Source organism: Schistocerca piceifrons, chromosome X (genome assembly GCF_021461385.2).
Source record: "Schistocerca piceifrons isolate TAMUIC-IGC-003096 chromosome X, iqSchPice1.1, whole genome shotgun sequence".
In the NCBI taxonomy this organism is placed as follows: Eukaryota; Metazoa; Arthropoda; class Insecta; order Orthoptera; family Acrididae; genus Schistocerca; species Schistocerca piceifrons.
This window is the reverse complement of record NC_060149.1, coordinates 251236659-251261159: the sequence shown is the minus strand read 5'-3', so window position 1 is coordinate 251261159 and position 24501 is coordinate 251236659. Positions and strand designations below refer to the sequence as shown.

The window sequence follows — 24501 nt, the reverse complement described above, 5'->3', positions numbered from 1 at the left end:
ATATCGTGGCTTGAGATATGACTCGCTTACAAAAGGACATCGAAACCTTGGTTTCAACGCTCCAGAAACTAACGCGCTGTGTTTGGTGCAATTCGAATTTATACTTTCGTAATACGAAAATATGCAGCGTATATGTTGCTGCAAATCAAAGGTCTCTCCAAAACTTCTCTGCCCCGTTTCCCCCCCCCCCCCCCCCCAGGAAGTTCTACGCGGTTGTATAAAACGTTAACCATTCAAAGGAATGATAAGTTTAACAGTTCCGAGGGAAAAATCTACGGAAAACCTACTGTCGTTTAGCACAGAAAAAGTGTATTTTCGCTCGGGAAAAAGCATATTTTTAAACGGGATATCCGGGAATTTTTTTCCTAGTCCCCGTATACACCCTGTCCTTACACGTGGGGCTTCCGTGGGCATCTGCCCTGTTTTCTTCGGGCATTTTTACAAGACTGGGTCAATTTTACGAGACTGGGTTTTCAAGTTGGTTCTCTCTCTCTCTCTCTCTCTCTCTCTCTCTCTCTCTCTCTCTCTCTCTCTCTCTCTGTGTGTGTGTGTGTGTGTGTGTGTGTGTGTGTGTGTGTGTGTGTGTGTGTGTGTGTGTGTTTTCTGCCTTGTCAGACACCATTTAGGAAAATGGTGTGCTTAGGGTTCTGTTCTGAGCGCTACCCTCTTTATCACCATTAACCCTATAATGGCCTGTCTCCTGCTGAACATCTTTGGCTCTGTTTTTTGTAGACAATTTTGCCATCTATTGAAGTTCTCCACAGACCCATCTCGCTGATTGCTGTCTTCAGCGCTGTCTTGATCGTCTTTACTCCTGGAGCATCGACAATGGCTTTCGCTTACCCCCAACCCCACCCCACCCCCACCCACCCCAGATTTCTCCCACCATCTCTACATCTTGGGCCTTATGCCCTTCCAGTCGTTGAAACTACGAAATTTCTGGGGCTCATGCTCGATAGGAAACTTAGGAAACTCTTGGTCCTCCCATGTGTCTTACCTGGCAGCCCGCTGTACACAGTCCTTCAATCTCTTAAGTGTCCTCAATGGTACTTCATGACATCCGTTGGACCATGGGCACCTTTTACACCAGCCAGGTTGAGACCTTGTATGCTGAAGCTGCTGAACTACCACTGTCCTACTGCCGTGACTTCCTCCTCAGCAGGTATGCATGCTATTTGTCTGCCATGCGTGGCCACCCCTTCTATGCCCCCTTCTTTGATGATTCCTTTGATTGTCAGTATGGGGCTCGTCCCTCTTCTGTTACCTCCTGGAGTCCGCTTTCGGCAGCTTAAACTTCACACTACTTGCAACTTTACCAGTTGGTGTGAACCCTTCACCACCTTTGCTTCGTGAAGTGGCCCATGTTAACCTTGGCCTTCGTTCGCTTCCTAAGGACACTTCTCCAGCCTCAGTCTATCGCCTCCAGTTTCGTGACGTTCGCATGGAACTTTGCGATAGTACCTTTGTATATACTGATGGCTCTAGGACTGATTGTGGGGTCGGGTGCGCCTTCATCATTGGCACCTGCATCTTTCAATATCAGCTTGCGGCACACTCCTGAGTATTTACAGCTGAGCTCTTTGCCTTGTAGCAGGCCATGGAGTAAATCCGGCATCACAGCCTTTCCAATTGTGTCCTCTGCTCAGACTCACTCAGTGCCCTCCAAAGTCTATTTGCGCTGTACACTGCTCATTCCTTAGTGCAGCAGGTCCAGGAAAATAGTCACTTGCTCACTCTTCATGGAGCCAGTGTCATGTTTCTGTGGGTCCCTGGTGATGTCAGCATGCCAGAAAACGAAGCTGTTGACGCTGCTGCCAAGGCTGCAGTCCTCCTACCTCAGCCCACGAGTACCTATATTTGATGTTGCCGTTTTTTCAGGTGGTGGTGTCCCTTTGACATTGCCAATGGTCCTCCCTTCATGGGAATAAGGTTTCGTGTATTAAGCCTCTCCCAGCACCTTGGACGACCTCCTCTCGGCCCTCCTGCTGTGATGAGATTATTTTAACTCGACCGCGTATTGGGCACTGTCTTTTTAGCCATCGTCATTTGCTAAATGATGCTCCCCCACCACTTTGTACACATTGACCCCAATTTTTAAATGTCCTTCACTTCCTGCTAGAATGTCGCTTTTTTAACAATCTACATTCCATCTTGGGTTTTGCCATTTGATTTATCAGCTGCTCTAGTGAATGACACGTGGGAACCAAAGCTATACGGCAAAGGCCATTTAATTTTTAGTTTTGGACTTCAATTTCTGTATGGTGTTTTTGGCCATTTTCCATGTGCCTGGTTTTAGCTGTCTCCTAGTCCCTCCATTGGGACTGACATGTCATTTAAATCCACTCTGTTATTGTGCCATAGTTTTGACTTGGATGTGAATAACTCCAGTTGTTTTCTGAGCCGAAAAGAAAAGAAGTAAGAAAAACAATCTGACTGGGTTTGTCCATTTTGTATTTCAGTGCTACCTGACAAAGTGAAGCTTGGTATTTCACCTGTTTTTATTTCTGCAGCAATATCTTCTTCAATGTTTGACGTATAATTTTTCTCATATGAAGGTGTCATAGTATGCCTGTAACCAATACATACCTATAAAAGAGATTAAAGAGGAATAACACTCAAAACTTCATGGTGTGTCCTCGGTGGCTGATGCACTTCGTGTGGACGGTGCAAGTCTCAGACTGTACTGTAGATTCAGTGAAGGGGCTCTGAGTTATAAACTGCCAGGTGGTATCTGCCTGCCCCCCTCCCCCCTACCATCCTGCCCCCCTCCCCCCTACCATCCTGCCCCCCTCCCCCCTACCGTCCTGCCCCCCTCCCCCCTACCGTCCTGCCCCCCTCCCCCCTACCGTCCTGCCCCCCTCCCCCCCTACCGTCCTGCCCCCCTCCCCCCCTACCGTCCTGCCCCCCTCCCCCCCTACCATCCTGCCCCCCTCCCCCCCTACCATCCTGCCCCCCCTCCCCCCTACCCCCCCAGGGGGTCCACAACTCTTTCGTGGATACGTGCGTGGCGAGCACGGGGCCCCGAGCCATTGCAGCCTTCTTTCTCTCCCGGGCTGCATTTCCTTTCCCTTCCCCTCCTTTCCCCTCCATACCCCTTTCCCCTCGCCCTCTCCTCTCCCTCTATTGGTGTCCTTGCTTATGTTGGCCCCCGCTATCCTCCTGGTTCTGTTGGTTTTACACTCTGGCTTTGTTGCGTAATCATCTCCTCCTTTTGGCATTCCTTGGTCCCCCTCTGGGGTTTGACCTCCATTCCAAAATTTCTCTTCCGTAGTGTGAGCTATTTGGGGAAGAGCACCTTACCTAGTGTCTCCGACGTGTGCCCTCCTAGTTTATTCCACCTTTTCTTCTACGTCGTTGTCTGATGCTAGGGTGCATAGCCAGCACGGCAGCCAGCCCGTGTGGTGGGGTCGCTATGTACCCTTTTGGTTGAGCCCCCTGAACACACAGGGATCACACTTCTGATACCTGAGCTGTGACCTCCTCATGCATGCCTTGGAGTGGTTGCTCGTCATCCCGGAGCATCGGAACTCCCGGCAATGGCCGCCGTGCCAGACGGCCCTTGCTGTGGCTGGGTGGCGCCCGTGAGGAGAGCCCCTGATCGGAGTGGGTGGTATCAGGGCGGACGCTATGCAGATGAAACGCATAAGGGTCCAAACCTCTGGCCGCTCTTCTGCGGCCGTCTCTCTGCGTGGTACTGATTCCTCAAGTGCTGCTTCTCTTGCCCCTTCGGCCTTCCCTTCCGTGGCTACCCCCTGGGAGGAGGGTCAGGCCCGTCGTCTAGGGGCAAAACCTTTCCCCCGTTATCTAGTTTGCACCAGGACTGATGGAGATACTTTCACCAGTGTCAAACCTTTATTCTTTGTGGAACACATTGAAGACAAGTTCGGCGAAGTGGACTCCCTGAGCAAGATGCGGTCGGGTTCGTTACTGATAAAAACTGCTTCGGCTGCCCAATCTGCGGCCCTTCGTGCCTGTACCCATCTTGGCACAATTCCCGTGTCCATTACCCCTCACCAGTCTCTAAATATGGTACAAGGTGTGATTTTTCACAGAGACCTCATCCTTCAAACTGATGAGGAACTTCGGGACAATCTCGGACGGCGGGGTGTTCACTTTGTTCGGCGTGTTCAGAAGGGTCCTAAAGATAATCATATTGATACTGGTGCCTTTATCCTGGCCTTTGAAGGGGATACCCTTCCTGAGAAAGTTAAGATTATGGTCTATCGCTGTGATGTGAAGCCGTTCATCCCACCTCCTATGCGGTGTTTTAAGTGCTTGCGTTTTGGCCACATGTCTTCTCGCTGTACCCAGGACCCTCTCTGTGGTGACTGTGGACGTCCACTCCATGAGGGGAGTCCCTGTGTTCCCCCTCCTGTATGTGTAAATTGTCATGGTAGTCATTCTCCACGTTCAGCAGATTGCCCAGTCTATAAGAAAGAAAAAAAGATACAGGAGTATAAGTCTCTTGATCGTTTAAGCTACACAGAGGCCCGTAAGAAATATGCACGATTGCACCCTGTGTCCATGACATCTAGTTACGCCTTGGTTACATCTTCATCCCTTCCTCCCCCTTCCTTACCCCCGTCCCGGACCCCTCTCCTTCCCCCCTCCCCTGTGGCTCCCACACCTTCTCCTCTGGGTGCCGCTCCCCCTCCCCAGCCGGAGAAGTGTCCCACTCCTTCTGCGTCTGCCGGTCAAGGGCGCCTCTCCCGGGATGCCCCTTCCCGGCACCTTCCAGGTCAAAGGTCTGCTGCAGCGCGGCGACCGCGAGAGCCGCGGTCTATCGGCCCCCAGGTCGCCCGGTCTCTTTCTGTTCCTGATCTTGCTGCAGCTGGCTCCATTATGCCACACAGCCCTCCTCGATCTCAGCCTGAAAAGAAGAAGAAACATAAGTCCCGGGACAAAGAGCCTCTGGTGTCACCGGAGGTCCCTTCCCCGGCTTCACAACCGGATTCTGACCTGTCGTTTATGGATGTTGCCCCCTCCTTGTCGGTGACGGGTGGGGACCCGGCGGTATGACTGGATTTAGCGTGTTCAGCCCTCATTTAAACCATCGTTCTGTGGTTCTCCAGTGGAATTGTAATGGCTACTATCGTCACCTTCCGGAATTGAAATCCCTTCTTTCGTCCTACTCAGCAGCTTGTGTGGTTCTCCAGGAATCTCATTTTACTGATGCTCACTCACCGACCCTCCGTGGGTTCCGTGTTTTCTGTCGAAATCGGGTCGGACCCTTGCGGGCTTCTGGTGGCGTTTGTACGTTGGTCCGTACAGACATTGCTAGCACGTGGATTCCTCTCCAAACTACATTGGAAGCAGTTGCTGTTAGGGTCCACTTAGACTCTGCAGTCACAGTATGCAATCTTTATCTCCCTCCTGACAGGACTCTTACACCTGCTGCCTTAACCACCCTTCTTCAGCAACTTCCTCCTCCCTTCCTCCTCCTTGGGGATTTTAATGCTCATCATCCTTTGTGGGGCAGTGCCTTTCCATCTAGACGAGGTCTTCTTATCGACCAATTTATTGCAGACCACGACCTGTACCTTCTTAATGATGGCTCCCCTACTCATTTCAGTGCTGGTCATGGTACCGTTTCTGCCATTGATCTTTCTCTTTCTTCTCCCTCTCTCCTCCCTTCATTACACTGGTCGCCACACGACGACCTTTGTGATAGTGACCATTTCCCGTTGATTATCACGCTCCCTTCCCGCTCCCCGATGGAGAGGTTACCTCGTTGGTCTTTCCACCGCGCCGATTGGCCTCTATATACTGCACAGGTCGAGTTTTCTCCCTCTTTGTCGGGTTGTATTGATGACGTCCTACGTGACGTGTCTGACGCGATTGTTCGCGCTGCTAACCTTGCTGTCCCGCGCTCATCTGGACAATTTCGTCGTCGGCAAGTCCCGTGGTGGAGTACGGCCATTGCCATTGCCATCCGTGATCGCCGTCGAGCTTTGCAACACTTTGAGGCACCCATCTGTAGCCAGCCTTTCTACCTTTAAGCGCCTTCGCGCTAAAGCCCGTTATTTAATCAAACAGAGCAAGCGGATATGTTGGGAACGATTCGTTTCTTCCCTTGGTTCCACTGTCCCTCTGTCACGGGTATGGGCTACACTTCGCTCTCTCCAAGGTTGCCATCGGCAGTCCACCCTCCCAGGCCTTCACCTCCCAGATGGCATTTGTACGGACCCATTAGTTCTTGCAGAACATCTTGCGACCCATTTTGCAGTGGCATCAGCGTCGGCCTCCTATCCAGCTGCTTTCCTTCATCAAAAACAGCAGGCTGAAGCTGTCACCTTATGTTTCACCACTTGTGAGTCAGAATCTTACAACGAACCTTTCACTGAATGGGAATTTCTTTCTGCTCTATCTGCTTCTCATGATACGGCTCCTGGCCCAGATTCCATTCATAACCAGCTGCTTCAACATCTCAGTGCTCCACAACGGCACCATCTTCTTTGGGTGTTTAACCGTATCTGGCTCCAGGGTGACTTCCCTTCTCAGTGGAGGGATAGCATTGTGGTTCCTGTCCTTAAGCCTGGTCAGAACCCCCTATCTGTTGACAGCTATCGGCCAATTAGTTTGACCAATGTTGGTTGTAAGTTACTTGAACGGCTGGTAGCCCGTCGGCTCACTTGGGTCCTCGAATCTCGGGATCTATTGTCCCCTTACCAGTGTGGCTTTCGAGAGGGACAATCTCCAATCGATCATTTGCTTCGCTTGGAATCCGCAGTTCGGCAGGCTTTTTCCCAGCGCCGCCATTTGGTTGCAGTGTTTTTTGACCTTCGCAAGGCCTATGACACGGCCTGGCGCCATCACATCTTACTAACCCTTCATCAGTGGGGTTTTCGGGGCCCACTCCCGATTTTTATCCGCCAGTTCCTGATCCATCGGTCATTCAGAGTTCGAGTTGGTACTGCTGTTAGTTCTCCACGGACCCAGGAGACGGGCATCCCACAGGGTTCTGTCTTGAGTGTCCTTCTTTTCCTCATTGCTATCGATGGACTTGTGGCCTCTGTCGGTCCCTTGGTCGCCCCTGCCCTGTATGTGGATGATTTCTGCATTTGGGTTAGTTCCTCCTCGATGCCATCTCCAGGTGGCTATACGGCGTGCCTCTGCATGGACCCTCTCCCACGGGTTTCAATTCTCTCCTTTAAAATCGCGGGTGGTCCACTTCTGTCGCCGTACTACGGTCCACCCTGATCCAGAGCTCTATCTCGCTGCACAAAGATTGCCTGTGGTTCCACAGTTTCGTTTCCTAGGTCTTCTTTTCGACAACAAGCTCACTTGGCTGCCCCATATCAGACTCCTGAAGGTAGGATGTTTCCGTAAACTCAATGTCCTTCGCTTCCTTGCCCACTCCTCCTGGGGTGCGGACCGTTCCCTCCTCCTCCATCTTTATCGTGCTCTAGTTCTGTCACGTTTGAACTATGGTTGTCAAGTTTATGGTTCAGCTGCTCCTTCCACGCTGCACGTGCTGGATCCAGTCCACCATCGTGGTATCCGTTTGGCCACCGGTGCCTTCCCTACTAGCCCTGTTGATAGTCTCCTGGTTGAAGCTGGGATCCCCCCCCCTTTCTGTTCGGCGGTCCCAGCTTCTGGTGTCTTATGCCCTTACTATCCGTTCTTCTCCCGCTCATCCTTCCTATTCTATCCTATTCCCAGACCATGGACGTCGCCCGCCTGACTCCCGCCCTCGGGCGGGTTTACCGGTTGGGCTGCGCCTTGCGTCTCTTACCCGTGATTTTCGGCTTCCTTCTTTGTCCTGTCTTCCTCGCTCCCTCCCCTCCACCCCTCCTTGGTTAGTTCCTCGGCCTCGACTTCGGATGGATCTCCGCCGCGGACCGAAAGATTCCATCCCCCCGGTGGTGTTCCGTACCTTTTTCCGCCAAATTTTATGGGAGTTTCGGGATGCTGTTATTTTTTACACTGATGGCTCTAAATCTGCTGATCATGTTGGGTATGCCTTCACGTCCTCTGTTGGAACGGAAAATCATCTGCTGCCACCTACATGTGGGGTGTTTACTGCGGAATTGATGGCAATTTCCCGGGCCCTTACCTTTATTAAACAATCCCAACACAACCGTGTTTTGTTATGTACGGACTCGATGAGTGGCCTTCTTGCTATTGACCAGTGTTTTTCGCGCCATCCCTTGGTCTCTGCCATCCATGACCATCTCGCTGATCTTCACCGTGCTGCTTGTTCCATTGACTTCTTATGGGTCCCGGGCCATGTGGGTATCCCGGGTAATGAGTTCGCTGATCGTTTGGCTGGGGGAGCAGTTACTTACCCCCCGTTTTCCGTAACCCCTCCTGCAGCGGATTTACGGCTTCACATCAAATCCCACTTTGCACAGTCATGGGCCAATTCTTGGGAGGCTACTCCACTGTCTAATAAACTTCGTGCCATTAAGGTGAATACAGGCCCATGGCGTTCTTCCTTTAGCCTCTCCCGCAAGGACTCGACCACACTGTGTCGTCTCCGCATTGGCCATACCAGGCTGACCCATGGTTTCCTTTTGCGTGATGAGCCACCCCCGCTATGTGGTTGTGGAGCCTTCCAGTCAGTGGCCCACATTTTGGTTGAATGCCCCCTTCTTTTGGCTCTGCGTGCTAAGTACAGACTCCCCCACACTTTACCTTTGATGTTGGCTGACGATTCCCGGATGGTCTCTCTGGTTCTAGGTTTCTTCCGGGAGAGTGGTTTTTATTCTCAGTTTTAAAGTTTTTAATCTCCCTCTGGTGTTGGGGCAGGGCGGTGAGTGTTTGGGTGTCTCCCACTGTAGGCAGTGTTCAGAGATTCCCGATTCACCTCCCTGACCGGAATCCTCTTTTCTTTCCCTTTTACTCTGTTTTTACCCCTTCTTTTTAAGGCTTGGTTAGTTTTTCTATTCCCATACGTACTTTCTGCATTATAGCAGTTGTACCTTTTAAGTCACAGGTGGTCTTGCCTATGCTGTTTCAGCATAGTGTTGGGTTTGTTCTCTTGCCAACTTCCCTCATTTGTTTTTACTAATGACAACGTGACTGCCCTTTTACGTTTCCCCTTTATCCGTTTTATTTTTCTGACTATACTGAGATGTCCCGTTAGCAGAATGGAGTCTATTTGAAACAAGGGACTGATGACCTTGCTGTTTGGTCCCTTTAACCTCAAACAACCAACCAACCCTCCCCCCTACCATCCTGCCCCCCTCCCCCCCCCTACCATCCTGCCCCCCTCCCCCCTACCATCCTGCCCCCCTCCCCCCCTACCATCCTGTTATTACTTTTTTCCCTTAGCTGCTTGTCAACAAGTTTTTGAAAATTCTCATATCCACTAGACCACGTATATCTTGTTACTTTTGGGAAACACAGAAGTGTCTCAATTAGAGGTTCTTTCACACAGTTGAAAATGGCATTTCTGGGATAAAATATCTGTGCTAAAGCTGCTGCCCACCCCCCCACCACACACACACACACACACACACACACACACACACACACACACACACACTTAAGATTGGTGTCCTTTCGTTTGAATACTGTAATAAGTACTGAATGTATTTATATTTGCACTTCCTGGTGTTTAAGAAAGCAGACTTAACCACTCACAGCTTCATTTAAATCAGACATAGCTGTTACCCAGCACTTGCTAATCAAACTGAGCTTATGTGACCAACAGTGCCCATGGAATAGATGATCACCAATGACTACCTTTAAAGTTTCATAACATAGGTAGCAACTAGACAGCAATACCATTAAATATATTTAAGAGGAAATGCTGAAAAGAAATGCTTGTGAATTTTTTCTGCGAAAAAAACTTAAACCTTCATAAAGAAAACAAATGTTAACATTATGCATCTTCATTTTTCATGTCTGCATATTTATTTCTCTGCATAGTCACCCTGGTAACGAACATCTTTCTCCCAACAAGAGACCAGTTTGTTGATACTGTCACTATAGAATCTTCGACTTTGTTGATGGAGCCGTAACTTCACCTCTGCTAGCACCACTTCATCACAAAGTGAAGTCCTAGGTGTTCATTATGTTTTGTAAACAGATGGAAGAAAGATAGAGGCAAATCAGGACTGTATGGAGGATGATGGGGACAGTGAATGCAAGGCGTCAGGTTGTTGCAAATGTCGCAACACTCGTTTGTGGTCTAGCATTGTTGTGCTGAAGGAGAGGGTGCTCCATATGTGAACGAACTCTTAAAATTTGATTACAGTATGCTGTTTCTCCCCCCACTGACGTAGTTCAGTAACACATGGCCATGTTGCATGCCACAATTCAGAGCCCTCCGTTGACAGGGGGGCTGCAAATAGGTAGATGTGAAGAATAAAGCTGTAGAACATTAATAACATTTGTTTTATTTAAAAAGCTGTAAGAGTTTACTTAAATTCAGAGGCAGTACTTTCCAGCATGTCCTTGTAGATTTCTATAGGTTCTGTTGTTCACATCAGGTACCTTGTCAACAGTCTTGTTTGTGTATGTCTTTGTTCTTCAAAACTGTCTCATTGTCATGTTTTTCCACATGGGACATATGTCTTGTGAATACCATAATGTCGCCTGCCTGTTTGTCGACCTGGTACCACTGCATAACTCGTTAGGGCACTGAAACTTTTATGCACAATTGTGCCTTTCCTTTTCAAACACTTTGTTACACATATTCTCTTTCCAAATTGGGCATTGCCAGATATTGAAAAATACCAGTACCCAAAAATGGGTTACTTTGTAGATATTTATAGGCAGAAAATAAAAATATCAGTAATTATTGCTGATCAAATAGTTAACCTGGATAAAATTTCCTTCAGAATAATATTTATTAGGTAATTTTGCAATCTGTGCGAGAATTCACATTTATCGCAAATGTTAATTTTTCTGGTAATTAGTTGTGGGGCATAATTTACAGTCGGTGTAGTGTGTTCTCATGTTTGTTTAGGTATGGTTCTGTTCTCGTACTTAAATTCTAGTAGATGAGTCATATCTGTTGTTTCCTGACAACATAGTTATCATGGTAGCCAGTCATTTTCCATGTACACATAGTAATGATAGCTGGTTCTGTATTGTTTGAATATCCATTTTACTGTAGGGCATGTAAAATGTTTTTTCACAGTTGATATTTCTTAAAGCTAACACTAGACACATAGACATATACACTATGTTGAGTTCAGTTACTTGCATCTGTTTTGGTTGGGAAAAAAGGAACAGAAATCTGGAAACAACAAAATTTCTATGAAATATAATTGTAAATGGTGCCAAATTTGTACAGGTAAAGGTGATCAGACTGTTTGCTTCCACTGCGGAAAGGGTTTGAGGTACTGGGAAGAGCATGATGACCCATGGATTCAGCATGCAGTTTGGTTCCCACGGTGTGGCTATCTTGTAATGGCAAAAGGAAAATCATTTGTGGATCACATTCAGCAGAACAAAGCAAAACTAACTACAGCTGAGGTAAGAAAACTTTGTAAATGAATTAGTCAGTCCCCTCTGAATAACTTATTTGTGTAGAACTAACAGAATTTTCTGTGTAAGGAATGAGAAGTGACAAGTTAGTGTCTGAATTTTTAAAACAGAGACAATGTTTTTAAACATTATATTTATAATGAAAAAGTGTAACGTGTTGTATGTAATTGTAGCTTTAGCAGTATTCTTCTTTTTTATTCCATTAAATCCAGTGATTTTTGGTAATTTTAATGGAGTGATGAAAAGTAAAACTAGTGTAATTATTTATGAAAGTGTCTCAAAAGACATGTACTTACATCTGTTCCGTCACTAGAGGTAGAGCACACCTGCCTCAGTGCAGTAATACTCATATTTTAATTCTGTAATTGAAATTCAGTAAGTTAGTGCAACCAGTATACGTGATACACACACAATTTGAACCATTTCAATAGGATATGATTACCATACGCAGTGGATCCACTTAAATATGAGAAAACTGCCAAATCTTGAAGGTAGTGCAATTAAAATGTAGGCCACATATGAACTAAATTTGTGTCTGAATATTTGAGTACAAACTGGTAGTTTTATCTTAGTCATATTTTCTTCTGTCATATATAAAACATTGTCAGAAATGAATCACAACATTTTGAATTTAACTGTAGACTTTACGTCCTTCTAAAATTGGCTATGTGAACCAGTTCAGCTTGAAGGCTCTAGCATACCACCTACAAATAGGATTGCCTTGCAAATTAAGGTTAAATCAACCTGTGCATTGATTGCATGACTGTTATTAACTAAAGAAAGCAAATGATGTAAGTGTGCAGAACTGTGAAATAATATTGCTTACCCAAAGTCAGTATTTTATGTTAAACACACTGGGGGAGGAATGGGGGTGCTGGCCTATGAATCACAGGTTTCAAATGTGCCCTGCAAATGGTCTTTCAGGTAGTTGGAAAGCTACATAATTTTATTTCTGTACTAGAGTAAGAATCTTGAAAATGCTGTGCAATATAAGTTGCACCTGATCCGAGCTGCCAGAATCTGTTATGGAAAGGGTAACTCTTTGAGCTATGTAAATTTCATGGTCTAATGGTTGTTGAGTGCCTACGTGGTGGTGGTGGTGGTGGTGGTGGTGGTGGTGGTGGTGGTGGTATTAATTCTGAAGACTGGTTTTATACAGCTTTCCATGATAGTCTGTTGGTTGCAAGCGTCTTCATCCTTGCATAACTACTGCAACTGACATCCATTTGAACTTGCTTATTGTAAGTGTTCCTTCGTCCCCCATCTACAACTATTGTCTCTCCCTCTCACATTTCCCTTCATTACCAAATTGATGCTACATTGGTGCCTCACAGTGTGTCCTACCAGCTGGTTCCTTTTTCTTTGCAAGTTGCGGCTTAAATGTCTTCTTTTCCCAAATTAGATTCAGCATCACCTCATTAGTAATTAGGTCTAACCATCTAAATCTTCAGCATTCTTCTGTGGCATCACATTTCAGAAGTTTCTCTTCTTGTCAGAGTTGTTTATCCTCCTCTTTTACTTCCCTCCATGACTACACTTCAGATACCTTCAAACAAATCTTCCTAACACAATCTATATTTGATATTAACAAATTTCTATTTTTTCAGAAATGCATTTCTTGCTGATGCAAATCTAAATTTTATATTCTCTGTACCTGAGCCATCACCAGGTATTTTGCTTCCCAAATAATATAACCTTTACTGTTTGATTCTCTAATCTAATTCCCTGAGCATCACCAGATTTAATTAGGCTGCATTCCATTAGCCTTGTTTGGCTTTTGTTGATATCTTATACCCTCTTTTCAAGACACCGGCCATTCCCTTCAACTGCTCTTAAGTCCTTTGCAGTCTCTGATAGAATTACATTGTCATTGGCAAACCTCAAAGTCCTTAGTTCTTCACCCTGAACTTTAATTCCATTTCCAAACTCCTGCTTGGTTTCCTTCATAGTTTGCTTGATGTGCTGGTTGAATGAATAACATTGGATAACCTACAACACTGTCTCAATCTTTTCTGAACTACTACTTCCCTTCCATGTCCTTAAATTCCTACAGCTACAATCTGGTTTTGATAAGAGTTCTTACATTCTGCTTGGAGTCTGATGGTATTGCTCCTTTCTAATATACAAGAGTGGTCTGGAAAGTAACCTCCATTTGGCTGTAATTAAAAAACTTGTCTAGAAATTTTTTTATCATATACTACTTGAAACTAACAGGTTTTTTCCCCATCTTTCAGCATAGTCACCATTTAATTTAAAGCATTTGTCATAATGTTTCACTAATTCAGATTCCTTCTTCGTAAAATGCTTCTGCCTGGAACCATAACCAATCTTTCATGGCATTTTGAAGTTTGTCGTTATCACCGGAGTGCTGTAATGCAAACAACTTCATGTGAGTGAAGAGATGAAAAGAGAGATGATTAATCTTCAATTTTCATGGACTGTTTCAATAGTTTTCTTGATGGGATCATTAGTTAAAACAGAAGGCCTTAGACTCCTCTCTTCATCATGAATGTTGGTTCTGCTACTTATAGAAAATCAGAACCATTGCCGCTCATCGCCTCTACTAATGACGTTCGGACCATACACAGTACACATTTGACAATGAAAGTGTGCTGTTGAAACGTTTGGTGCCAAAAGAATTCTTATTACTGCTCGCACTTGGATTTGTGCAGGATTTTTTATTATAGTGCTCATATTTGAAGATTATAACACGTGATTACTTGAAAGAAAGAGGTTCATACTTTCACAGCTGGATTCTTACTGAATCAGTGTGCAGATGTTAAAACAGTGGCACTCTGCACAGAAACACTAGCACCATTCTGGAACAGCAGTTACTTCCAGAACCATCCTCATCTTACACACTAAGTGGAATAGTTTTGTCATGGTTGGATCTCCAAAGGGTCTCAATAATCATGAAAGAATGTCATCGACTCCAGGGGCCTTGTTTTGAATTTGGGCTCCTGGTGCTCTGGAAAATTCTTCTTGCAATGTCATATCCCCCAATCTAATCTTTTACAGTTTCCTCTTTCCTTCCAATTATATTATCTTCATGTTCATTTCCCTTGTTTACTCAACTTTCTATATATTCTTTCTTCCATTGATCTTTCTGTTCTTAACTTTCTTCTGGTTTGCCATCTGAGTGTTTGATACTCTTAAAACTGCTTCTCTTTCCTCCATTGTACTCTGTGAAATCACAGATATTGTGCCAGGTGTTTTCTGGAAATGATAGCATGTTTTACATCTCTTTCCTAGTACTTAAACATCTGTGTCATCCATATTGAAAGGCATTCGTTACACAAGATAACTTGTTACTATGCTTTTGTAGCAAAAGGAAGCTTCAGTTTGGCATATTCGAGGAAATTTGTGCATGGTCCACAAGACAGCAGATACAGTTGAACAGGGGTTGAGCAACAGAGCATTATTGCAAACATTTCAGTTCTGGTAGACAGATACTCTGTATTTCCTCACTGATGTGGAAACAAGTGGGTACTTTTTATTGATACCCACTATTGGGAGTCAGGACACACACACACACACACACACACACACACACACACACACTGTGTGTCTCTCTCTCTCTCTCTCTCCTCTCTCTCTCTCTCTCTCTCTCTCTCTCTCTCTCTCTCTCACCATTTACTGGGTAAATGTTGAACTTAAATGTCATTTGCATTACTCAGTTGAAAGGTTGAAAGGAGTGTGTGTGGTGTATGAGTGTGACTTAATTCTGTGATAATGCTTTAATTCTCATTTTTAATTTGTTTCAGGGCCAAGCTAACCTTGGGAGGCAGATGTCTGATATTTCAGCCAACAGGTACTCATTAGCATAGGCACAATGCCTGTTTAAGCAAGTTTATTTTATAAATACTGTAGTACTTTGTACAACACAAGTTGAATTAAAGATTTTTCTTGTAATCTTGAATCTGGATTACAAAAATGAAAAATCCCTGGAAATGGAGACAGTCGAGGACACCCCATTCCATATTATGTTTATAATCAGTTTCAGGAAGAGTATAATAGTGAACTGTTCTAGATCTGAAAAAAAGATATTAACTTGATGTTACATTTAGCAACTGTTTACTCTTTTAGTTTGTATTTAACAGTGATGACAGTTGGAGTGAATCAATGTCTGTTAAGTTTACAGGATTGTTTCTTTTTTTCTTTCCTCCAAATAAAGCTTGTGTTGTAAGCATTTGTGTTATACTTTCTCCAGCCTTGCTTGAGCTGATTCCCTGTCCACCCCTTCATTGCATCATCTTAGAAAATTCAATTAATATTTTGACATTAATTTTAATATTAATTTCCTTAGCTGCCAGTTGTCTTGAAATACTTTATTACTTTACTCTACCTGAGTAACTGTTGGTTTTGAAGTAATCACAATGTATGATGATGCCAGTGCCCCTTCCATATTTTAGAAATGTTTGCACAATATTTCATTTATTTGTAATGTACACTTCTCCAACTAGTGCTTGTTTAATGTATACAATATTTTAATACACTGCAGCAGGCTAACTAGTGAAACAGCAAGTGAATGCATTGAGTTTTATAGATGGATTCCATATCTTGCAGACAGTTGTTTAAGCAAGTAGTTATGTGCACAGGCAAATTGTGCTGAGGTAACTATAACTGATCAGTCAGAACATTGACACATGCCCGGTGCATGTAGTATCAGTGAGTGTGCTGTCCACGTATAGAATGGAGGAACATGTAATCTATCAGTGTAAGACTGAGGGCAGATTGTGATGGCCCAGACTTGGCATGAACATTTTGGAAACTGCTCAACTTGCCAGGTATTAGAAGAGTGCTGTGGTGAATGTCTTCAACACATGGCAGGACCAAGGTGAAACCACGTCCAGATGTCATGGGGTTGGGTGGCCACCCCGCATTGCAGATGTTGGACATCATAGGCTGGGCAGACTGGTAAAACAGGACAGGCAGTGAACTGTGGCAGAACTAACAGAGACTTTATTGGTGGGCTAGGTAGAAGTGTGTGAACACACAGTGCACTGAACCCTCCTATCAATGGGCCTCCACAGCCAATGATCCATGCATGTGCCAACTTCTGCTACTAAGACCAAAATGGGAATGTGAACATCGGCACTAGACATGGCGCAGTGACAGAGCATTGCATGGTCTGATGAATCCTGATACGTTCATCATGCCAATGGGAGGTCATGAATCTGTTTCCTTCCAGGGGAACAGCTCCTTGACACCTGTACTGTGAGACAGACAAGCTGGCAGCGGCTCCATTATGCTCTGGGGGTCATTCACAGGCGTATCTATGGGCCCAATGGAACTAGTGCAAGGCACCATGACAGCCAAGGAATATCACGCACTGGTTGCGGACCATGTACACCCCTCAATGACAATCATGTTTCCTGAAGCAGTGGCGTTTTTTGACAATATAATGTGAAATGTCACAAGGCCAGGAGTGTAATGAAGTGGTTAGAGAAACACAGTGGCGAGTTCAAATTGATGTGCTGGCCCCCCAACTCACCAGATCTGAACCCAAGCAAACACATCTTGAATGTGATAGAACATGGTGTCAGAGCTCATCGCGCACCCCCTCCCTGGAATTTATGGGAATTAAGTAACATTTGTGTTACTTAATTACTTGCATGCCATGGTGAGTTTCTGATGTTGTGTGTCAAACGTGGACATACCAGCTATTAGGTAGGTGGCATAATGCTCTGCCTGATAAGTGTATACTTGGACATTTAGGTCATCTGTTGAATGAGTCCCAAAACTTTTAAGTAGTTCATAAAATTCCTTTCATGGACTGTAGAAAAGCAGATGTGGTTAGTTGTGCTGCCTGTGAAAGACATCTGACATTCCGTAACACTCGTTCTTAACTTTTCGTGGTTTACACCAGTGCTTCTCTGTATTGAATTTTTGCTCAAAATTTGAGTAACATTTTTAAACATAGACGATACAGTGCCGAGGAAATGGAATAAAGATATTCAGCACATAAGAAACATTTTCCACACTGAAGTTAATATATATGCCCAAACTTGTTACCCCCCCCCCCCCCCAAATAGTCAAATTACTTTACTTGTACCCCTCTAGCACTACTTCAGAATGTTAATCCCAATTTTCCAATTGTCCAGAGTGGAAAAATGTAGTCCACAAGATGAATAGTAAATACCTGGGAGAATCAAGAGTGCAGTGCCTAACTGGGGAGTGGTTAGCCGCCATTAAACAAAGTGTGGCTTTGCCGGGCAGTGTTCAAAAATCATTTCAATGAAAATTCTGTTACACAGTCTGTTCAAAAAGTGTGAAATAGTAGTGCCCAAAGAATGGAATATGGGCATCTTGGTAAATCTTAACAAAGAAGGGAAACTTGACAAGTGGCAAAAAGTGTAGGGTGATCGTGTTTTTATTCTTAACTTGTAAAGTGTTGTCATGGATCTTCTTAAATAAAATGAACTACCTTGAAACCCACCTGCAAAGAGAACCAACTGGTTTTGTAAGAACCAAACCTGTGTAGACTAGATTAATGTACTTTGAATAGTTATTGAACATTTTATGGAATTTATTTAGTGTTAAGAGTTTGACAGTTGCTCGATTCAAGAAGCGGCATGTGGAAAACCATGTCATGGTGTAAGTGGTAAGATTCTGAATATAAAGCAGGAAATGTGTAGTGGATACGCCTGCAAAGTAATACACAAAGGAAAACTGATAACTATTAGCATGAAGTCAGGGGTAAAACAGGGTTCTGTTGTCCTGCCATTTTTCTTCTTAAGTATGATGGAGAAAGTGATGAGAGACAAACGAGGACAAGAGAAGGATAAGCTGGAGTGTCAAAGACTAATTACAGAGCATTGGTTTTGTACACATTGTCTGATCGAAAGTATCTGGACACTTACTAGTGGACTTCAAGCAGTCATAAAGGCAAAGGGTGAAGACGGTCTATATTGAACTTTGCTGTGTGCAATGTCAATAGGTTGTGTGAATGTCTGTGGTGGAATGACAACCCATTCTTCCTCAAGGAGCTGAAACCAATGAACATAGTGATGATGGAAGCTGGGACCTAGAGTGAAGTCAACATTTTAACTTGTCCTAAAGGTGTTCCATGGTCAGGACTCTTGGTGGGCCAGATCATTTCAGGAATTTTCTTGTCCACAAACAATTGCCTTACAGATGCTGCTTCATGACAAAGTGCACTGTCATGCTGATACAATCACTTGTCTCCAAACTGTTCTTGTACTGTATGCAGAATACAGTGCTGTAAAATGAGTTCATACCCCTCAACAGTTAGCATTTTCCTAAGCACAATAAAGGGGCCACATCCTAACTGTGGAAAAACACTCCCATACCATCACACCACCTTCTCCATACTTCATTTTGGCACTACATCTGATAGTGGCTAATGTTCTCCAGGCATTTGGCAAACCCCAATCCTTCCACCAGATTGCCCCCGAGGGTTAGCTTAACTGTAAATGTGGGAAAGACCAAATCTACAGCTAAATGCGACTGATGGGAAGTTCCAAATAAATGGAAGTAATGTAGAGGATGTTAGACTTTAAGTATCCTGGAAGCATTGTGGCCAAAACTGGAGGAGCCAAGGAGAATGTCTGAAGCAAATGCACCCTTCATCCAAGTGCATCCCATCTGGGAAAGCAATGAGATTTCCCTGTGAACAAAACTTCGAAATGTTAATGGCAATGCAAAATCAGTGCTGCTGTATGGGTACAAAACCCAGATGATGACAAAATCATTCACCAAGAAAATAGACTTTTATAAACTGGTGCTTACAAAGAGTCTTGAGAGTATTTTGGCTGAATGTAATATCCAGTGAAGAGTTGGAGAATCATAAATAAGAAGCCTTTGGATTTACTAATAACGGCAAGCAAATGGAAGTGGGTTGGACATATGCTGTGCAAAAATCAGATGGCAGTAAAATCACAAGCCCTGAATTGAAAGTCCCAGGGCCATTTCAGAAGAGGAAAACAGGTTAATCTGAAGGTGGTCAGTGAACAGAGAAGCAACAAAAGCAGCAACACCGTGGGGAGAGCTGAAGGCAACAGCACACAACTGAATCCACTTGTGATGCTTTGTCAAAGCCCTCTGTTCCAGCAAATGATACAAGAGGACAAGTCATAGTAAACACAAATTTAATGGGTGTTCTTCTCATATTATTGTGATAATTAATTTTTATGCCTTTGGTTGGCCATGGAAAGATGGAAATTCAGGTTCCTTATTCATTGGTTGTTTTTAGAAAGATCTCAATGCCAGCAACAATGTGCGGGTACCGAGGCTAAATCAGAAAGACTGCACCAAGAAATGCCTCTTAAACAGGAAGGCCCCTAAGGAAGCCTTTTCAGTTCACTAATGGTGATAAAAAGCCTTCAGAAGTAGTGTGCCCTTGGTTTTAGGTGTTGCCTGGGTTACACAGGAAAAATATTAAAACCAGTACCTTGCTTAGTGGTGCCATTTGCAGTGTTTGTGGAGCTTTATATCATGTTGCCACATCACTGCTCAGATATGACCATACTCCAATGCTGCCACAGCTGTTACTGGCAATGCAGTATCATATAAAGTATGTGACAGAAATGAGTACATCCTACTGCCTGTGTGGGAGTAAATATACACATTTGAAGCCACCTGGTAGATAAGCAGCAGGAATCTAAAAAGTGAAGTGATACAGAAACCTAAGAAGGTGACACCCAGCCTTTCCACTCGCTGAATACGTGTAGGAATATGCGTTTCTACAGTGTTGTAAAAGCATAGTTGAGATACTTCTAGTATTATACCAACCTGTTAAGAGTGGGGTTGCTGTGATGTAGAGGTGGTAGAGTGGCTGTTGTGGAAGAGATGGTGCCGAGGAGTGGATAGTAAAACTGTGGTACGGGCGATGCCGTTGATGTCAGATGGTTGCAACAGTGGGATGGCTGTTTGATGTTAAAATCCTGCTTTGCTGACACTGTTTACTCCACTCAGTGCATGCATGAGTTAACACTGTGTGACCGTTAGTGAGTAGTGCTAGTGGTGCAAAAGTCCATTTAATTTTCATCCGTGTCCACTGCTACTGGGTTAGACGCAGCCTGCCGTGGTATTGGTGGATGGCTGTGAATTCCTACCCTCCAAGACAGGAGTTCGTTGAGGCTGTGGAGCCTGGGGATGACTCATCTGTCATGTCATTCTAAGTTCACAAGTGCACATTTATAACTGTGAACTGGTCTGCTGTAGATGGCTGGCCAGACCAGTATTGGCTGATGGCTGGCCCATAGCATGCCAGATACTTGGCATGGACTCAGTGTCATGGATAGTGCTTCCAAACTGCAAATAACAGTGCTAGAATTGGAGGGTATTTGTAGTGATGAATAGCGTGCTTTGTGTGCCGATACATTGCTTCCAGGCATGTACTGATCAACTACTTCGTATCACAGTGGTGTGTAAATACTCAGCAGGCCAGTTCATACTTCTGCAGTGGAGCTACTGCTCACCCAGGAAAACGCAAAATTACAGATGGCATTAATTACTTCCCCTCTTTGGGAAGACCTAGATCTGCGGTCTTAATCCCTGACCATTCTGCAACAGAAGACTTCACATGCATGGTTATGACAAAGATTAACAATTTTCTGCTTATATTAAGCAGGGAAGCTCAGAAGTTCCACATTCCCTCTGCATTCTAGGTTCCTTGTCTTCAAAATCACAATTATATAAAACTACTCTTTATTAGTATACCCACTTTCTTGCACACCTCATGTACGAACAGCTAACCAGTTCAGCAGCATCTGATGTACTGGAGGATTGCATTGACAAAATGCCCTCCACCGAAGGTAGACAAAGGCTTTGCAGATCAGTCAAAACAAACACGGTGTCTGTGGCCGTGGCTGTGATACTTATGGCCTTGATCGTGTGCTGCTGCTCCTCACGATATTGCTGTACATGTGAAAGCATTTGATGTACTGAAAAACATCCCTTTTGCATGCCTATTAGCTGGTGTAAGGTTAGGAACCAACATTTCATTCAAGTAGGTCAGATTTCTTACTGGAATGATAGCTTATGGCCTCTGACCAGTAGAAATGTGTCTGCTTAATGTTAAACCGTTTCCCCTGTAACATAGGCTGGCAGGTGAAGGGTCTGCCCTGTTGTGTTCATCTGCCCCATTAATAATTTTACTCCCATTCAGTTTCAAACACTTGGCACCTGAAAGCCTACCTTGGTCATAGCAGTTCACAACTACTACTTTGGTAATGTTTACAGAATAATCCCAATGTAAACCTGCTTGCTAGGATTAGGGTTGCAGCTCCAGGATGTCACTTGGACATCTTGGAGCTAAGTTCAGTTGCATCTCGCATGTGCCAGTACCCATATACGTAATTTATCTTGGGCAGGTGGTAATGCTCTCCCTCTGACAATGTTAGTTTAGTTAGCAACACCACTGCATGACTAAATTCCACTTCTGCAATCAGCAGTATCTCCTGTGTCTTTACCAGGACAAACTCCCCCCTCCCCCACCTCCCCAAGGTTCCCTAGGTTGATGGGAATGCATGTAAGGTGAAACATTTGAACCTATCACTTGTTGCTAATTGCAAATTGTATTAATACAATCATACTGGATCTGTCCTAATCTCCACTGCTGCTTGTAGTAATACACTGGTAGACTTGACTTGTGTAGTTAAACTAACCTCGTTAGTTGAACCTTCTGGGAGGGGCATAGTTATGAGCTCCCACTTTGCCTGCTTGTAGTGTGGGTAGGCATCTATCACACCCTAAAATTGTAGGTGCCACTGCAGCCATGTTTTTGAAATATTGCCAGTTAAAGTTTGGGCAGCTCTTTATATACAGAAAAGTTTAATTATTGTGGCAAGTGAGCAAGTAGTGGAGTGGCAAGCGAGCGAGACTCCAGTCCAGGCGACCCTGGTGTTAGAGACCCATCTATGCTACTTCTCCCCCAAGTGCCTGTTTTAATTTATAATTAATCATGAAAATTCCGCAAGGAATTGATTAAAAAGAATTACAAGCCTCTATAAATCAAAATTACACATTGAATGTCAAATTTTGTTTCAATCTTTTGCGGTTTTTTATTTTAACAGGAAATTAACTGTAATGTAATTTCTTGAAATATTTTATTATTGTTCAGTTTTTTCGTTGTATTTTTACTTTTGTTCCGTTGAGGCAGGGAATATTTTAAAAAAATACAAACGAATGGTGGATTAAAAATGTTTCGTTTAATGTAAACTTAATCGATATTTCCTATATTTTGACAAGTACTTTCCGACGGATGATACTTGTTATAAAAACAATCAAAACATTTGTACTTTCGACACCACGAACATTGTACAAATGCATATTCATTTTCGTCGCAATCGCGTCTGTATTTTCTCAAGTCCGCAGGAAACGTCACTGCATTGACGTTACGAAATACTTCTTTTTGCGATGGATCTAGCTTCACGGCACGCCAGGCATATGCGTAACAGTATTAACGATGAAATTGTAGGTATATCTGAAAATCCAAGCAAGCTATCCGAAAATTGAAAATAATGCTTTTATTCACGTACCTTACCATGTTTTTATATATCGGAGCCAACAGTTGATCATGTACCAGCGAATGGATTTTTACCATGTCCTCCCTGGATGTAATTTCTACATTGTGTTGCAATAGGTACGGAGTGTTTTGGAAGTGGTGAATGTAATTCTTTACTTGGTGTTAAAAATATACATTGCATGGCTGACAAAACGGTGTACATGGCGGTGGTATCACTGATAGAGTAAAAGTTGCTAGGCCATCTTCGTCATTGAATTTCATTTGATGCAAGTCCATGGAGGTTTGCCCACTCACGAGTCTTTTGTGTAGAGGAACTGATTATTTTCCATGTATGGTTGAATTACTTCATCCAGAAACTCTCTGTACGTTTGTTTATGCAGTTTCTGGACTTTGTCGACATGATGTGAACATTCTGGTATTTCTCCATACATGTCTTTTCGGACTCGTGGGGGCCGAACATTCCAGTCACTTCTTGCAGGCAAACAAATACTATAGGCAGCTGTTTTCCAGACAATATGATTGCATATTGCGCAGTATATGAGTGCGTCAATTCAGTTATTTGTCCCACAGCAATTTCGATGACTTTTTCACCTTTGTGGGACAAAGTGCGCCAGCTGCTTATTTTATATTCACATCCGGTTTGATCTGTATTTCTGATATAATCAGGGTTGAATCTCATGATTATATTGCTTGTTTGCTGCTGATATTTTGTAGCGATTTCCAGAAGCTCGCCCAAAGCTCTTGTCTTTCTCAGACATATTTTGTTTCATGCCATTGAGATATCCCATGCATCAATTTGAAGTGATGAACCCAAGATTCTGACGCTTTGAAGTCAAAATTTCCATCCAGAAACTGAAAAGCAGCAGCCATTGCCTACTGTTGGAGCATCCATGTTGTTACGAGGCCTGCTCTCTGGTCTCTCGCCTCAATAAACTTGTCATAAACATACAAATTGATTACTTCCAGTTTATCATTTCACGTCCCTCCTACTGCGATTTGGAATTTCCACTTTGACAACTGAATTTTGCTTTTCAATAATCTCGTTGAATGTTTTTGTAATGTTTTCAATGACCAAGTTGGATGAAGTTCTGCCATCTCCACTGCCTTGACTTTCACTGCATATGGGATTCTAGTCCACTCATCTCTATCATCTTCTTCATTAGAACCTGAAGAAATAGGTGTTATTTCTATTTTTTGTTTTTTCCGTGAGTCACTTTCATTGTGGCTTGCGTCGGTTGGACTCGCAACCTCTTCATTGTCAGAAAATAACACTTCTTGGTCCATGAATGTCATAGTCCCGAAATCATTTGAACATTTCTCTGCTGATTAATGAAGATTGTTCGCTGATGTTGGAGCTCATGGATTCCAATATAAAGTTGTTTTTGATAAGTAACTGCCGTATACAGTGTATTGCGTCTATTAACTCCTGCCGTTCTTCAGTGTTGGATGGAGCCCACAAAAGACCTCCTTGGTCTTCCACCAAATGTTAAATATTGTCAAAATTGCACTCACTGACAACTCATGAACAACTTGCACTGTCCTCCATTTTAAAGGATAAACGTCTGCCC

General features: G+C 44.0%; 1 protein-coding gene across 2 annotated transcripts in view; it reads left to right on the top strand.

Moving 5' to 3' along the window:
* LOC124721587 (baculoviral IAP repeat-containing protein 7-like) overlaps nt 1–24501 on the top strand; it is a 97756-nt gene that overhangs the window by 38529 nt on the left and 34726 nt on the right. For both annotated transcript variants that reach the window (XM_047246637.1, XM_047246636.1), the window contains exons 4-5: nt 11249–11430; nt 15207–15253. In XM_047246637.1, coding sequence (XP_047102593.1) covers nt 11249–11430; nt 15207–15253 — 229 coding nt within the window. The remainder of the gene's footprint in view (nt 1–11248; nt 11431–15206; nt 15254–24501) is intronic.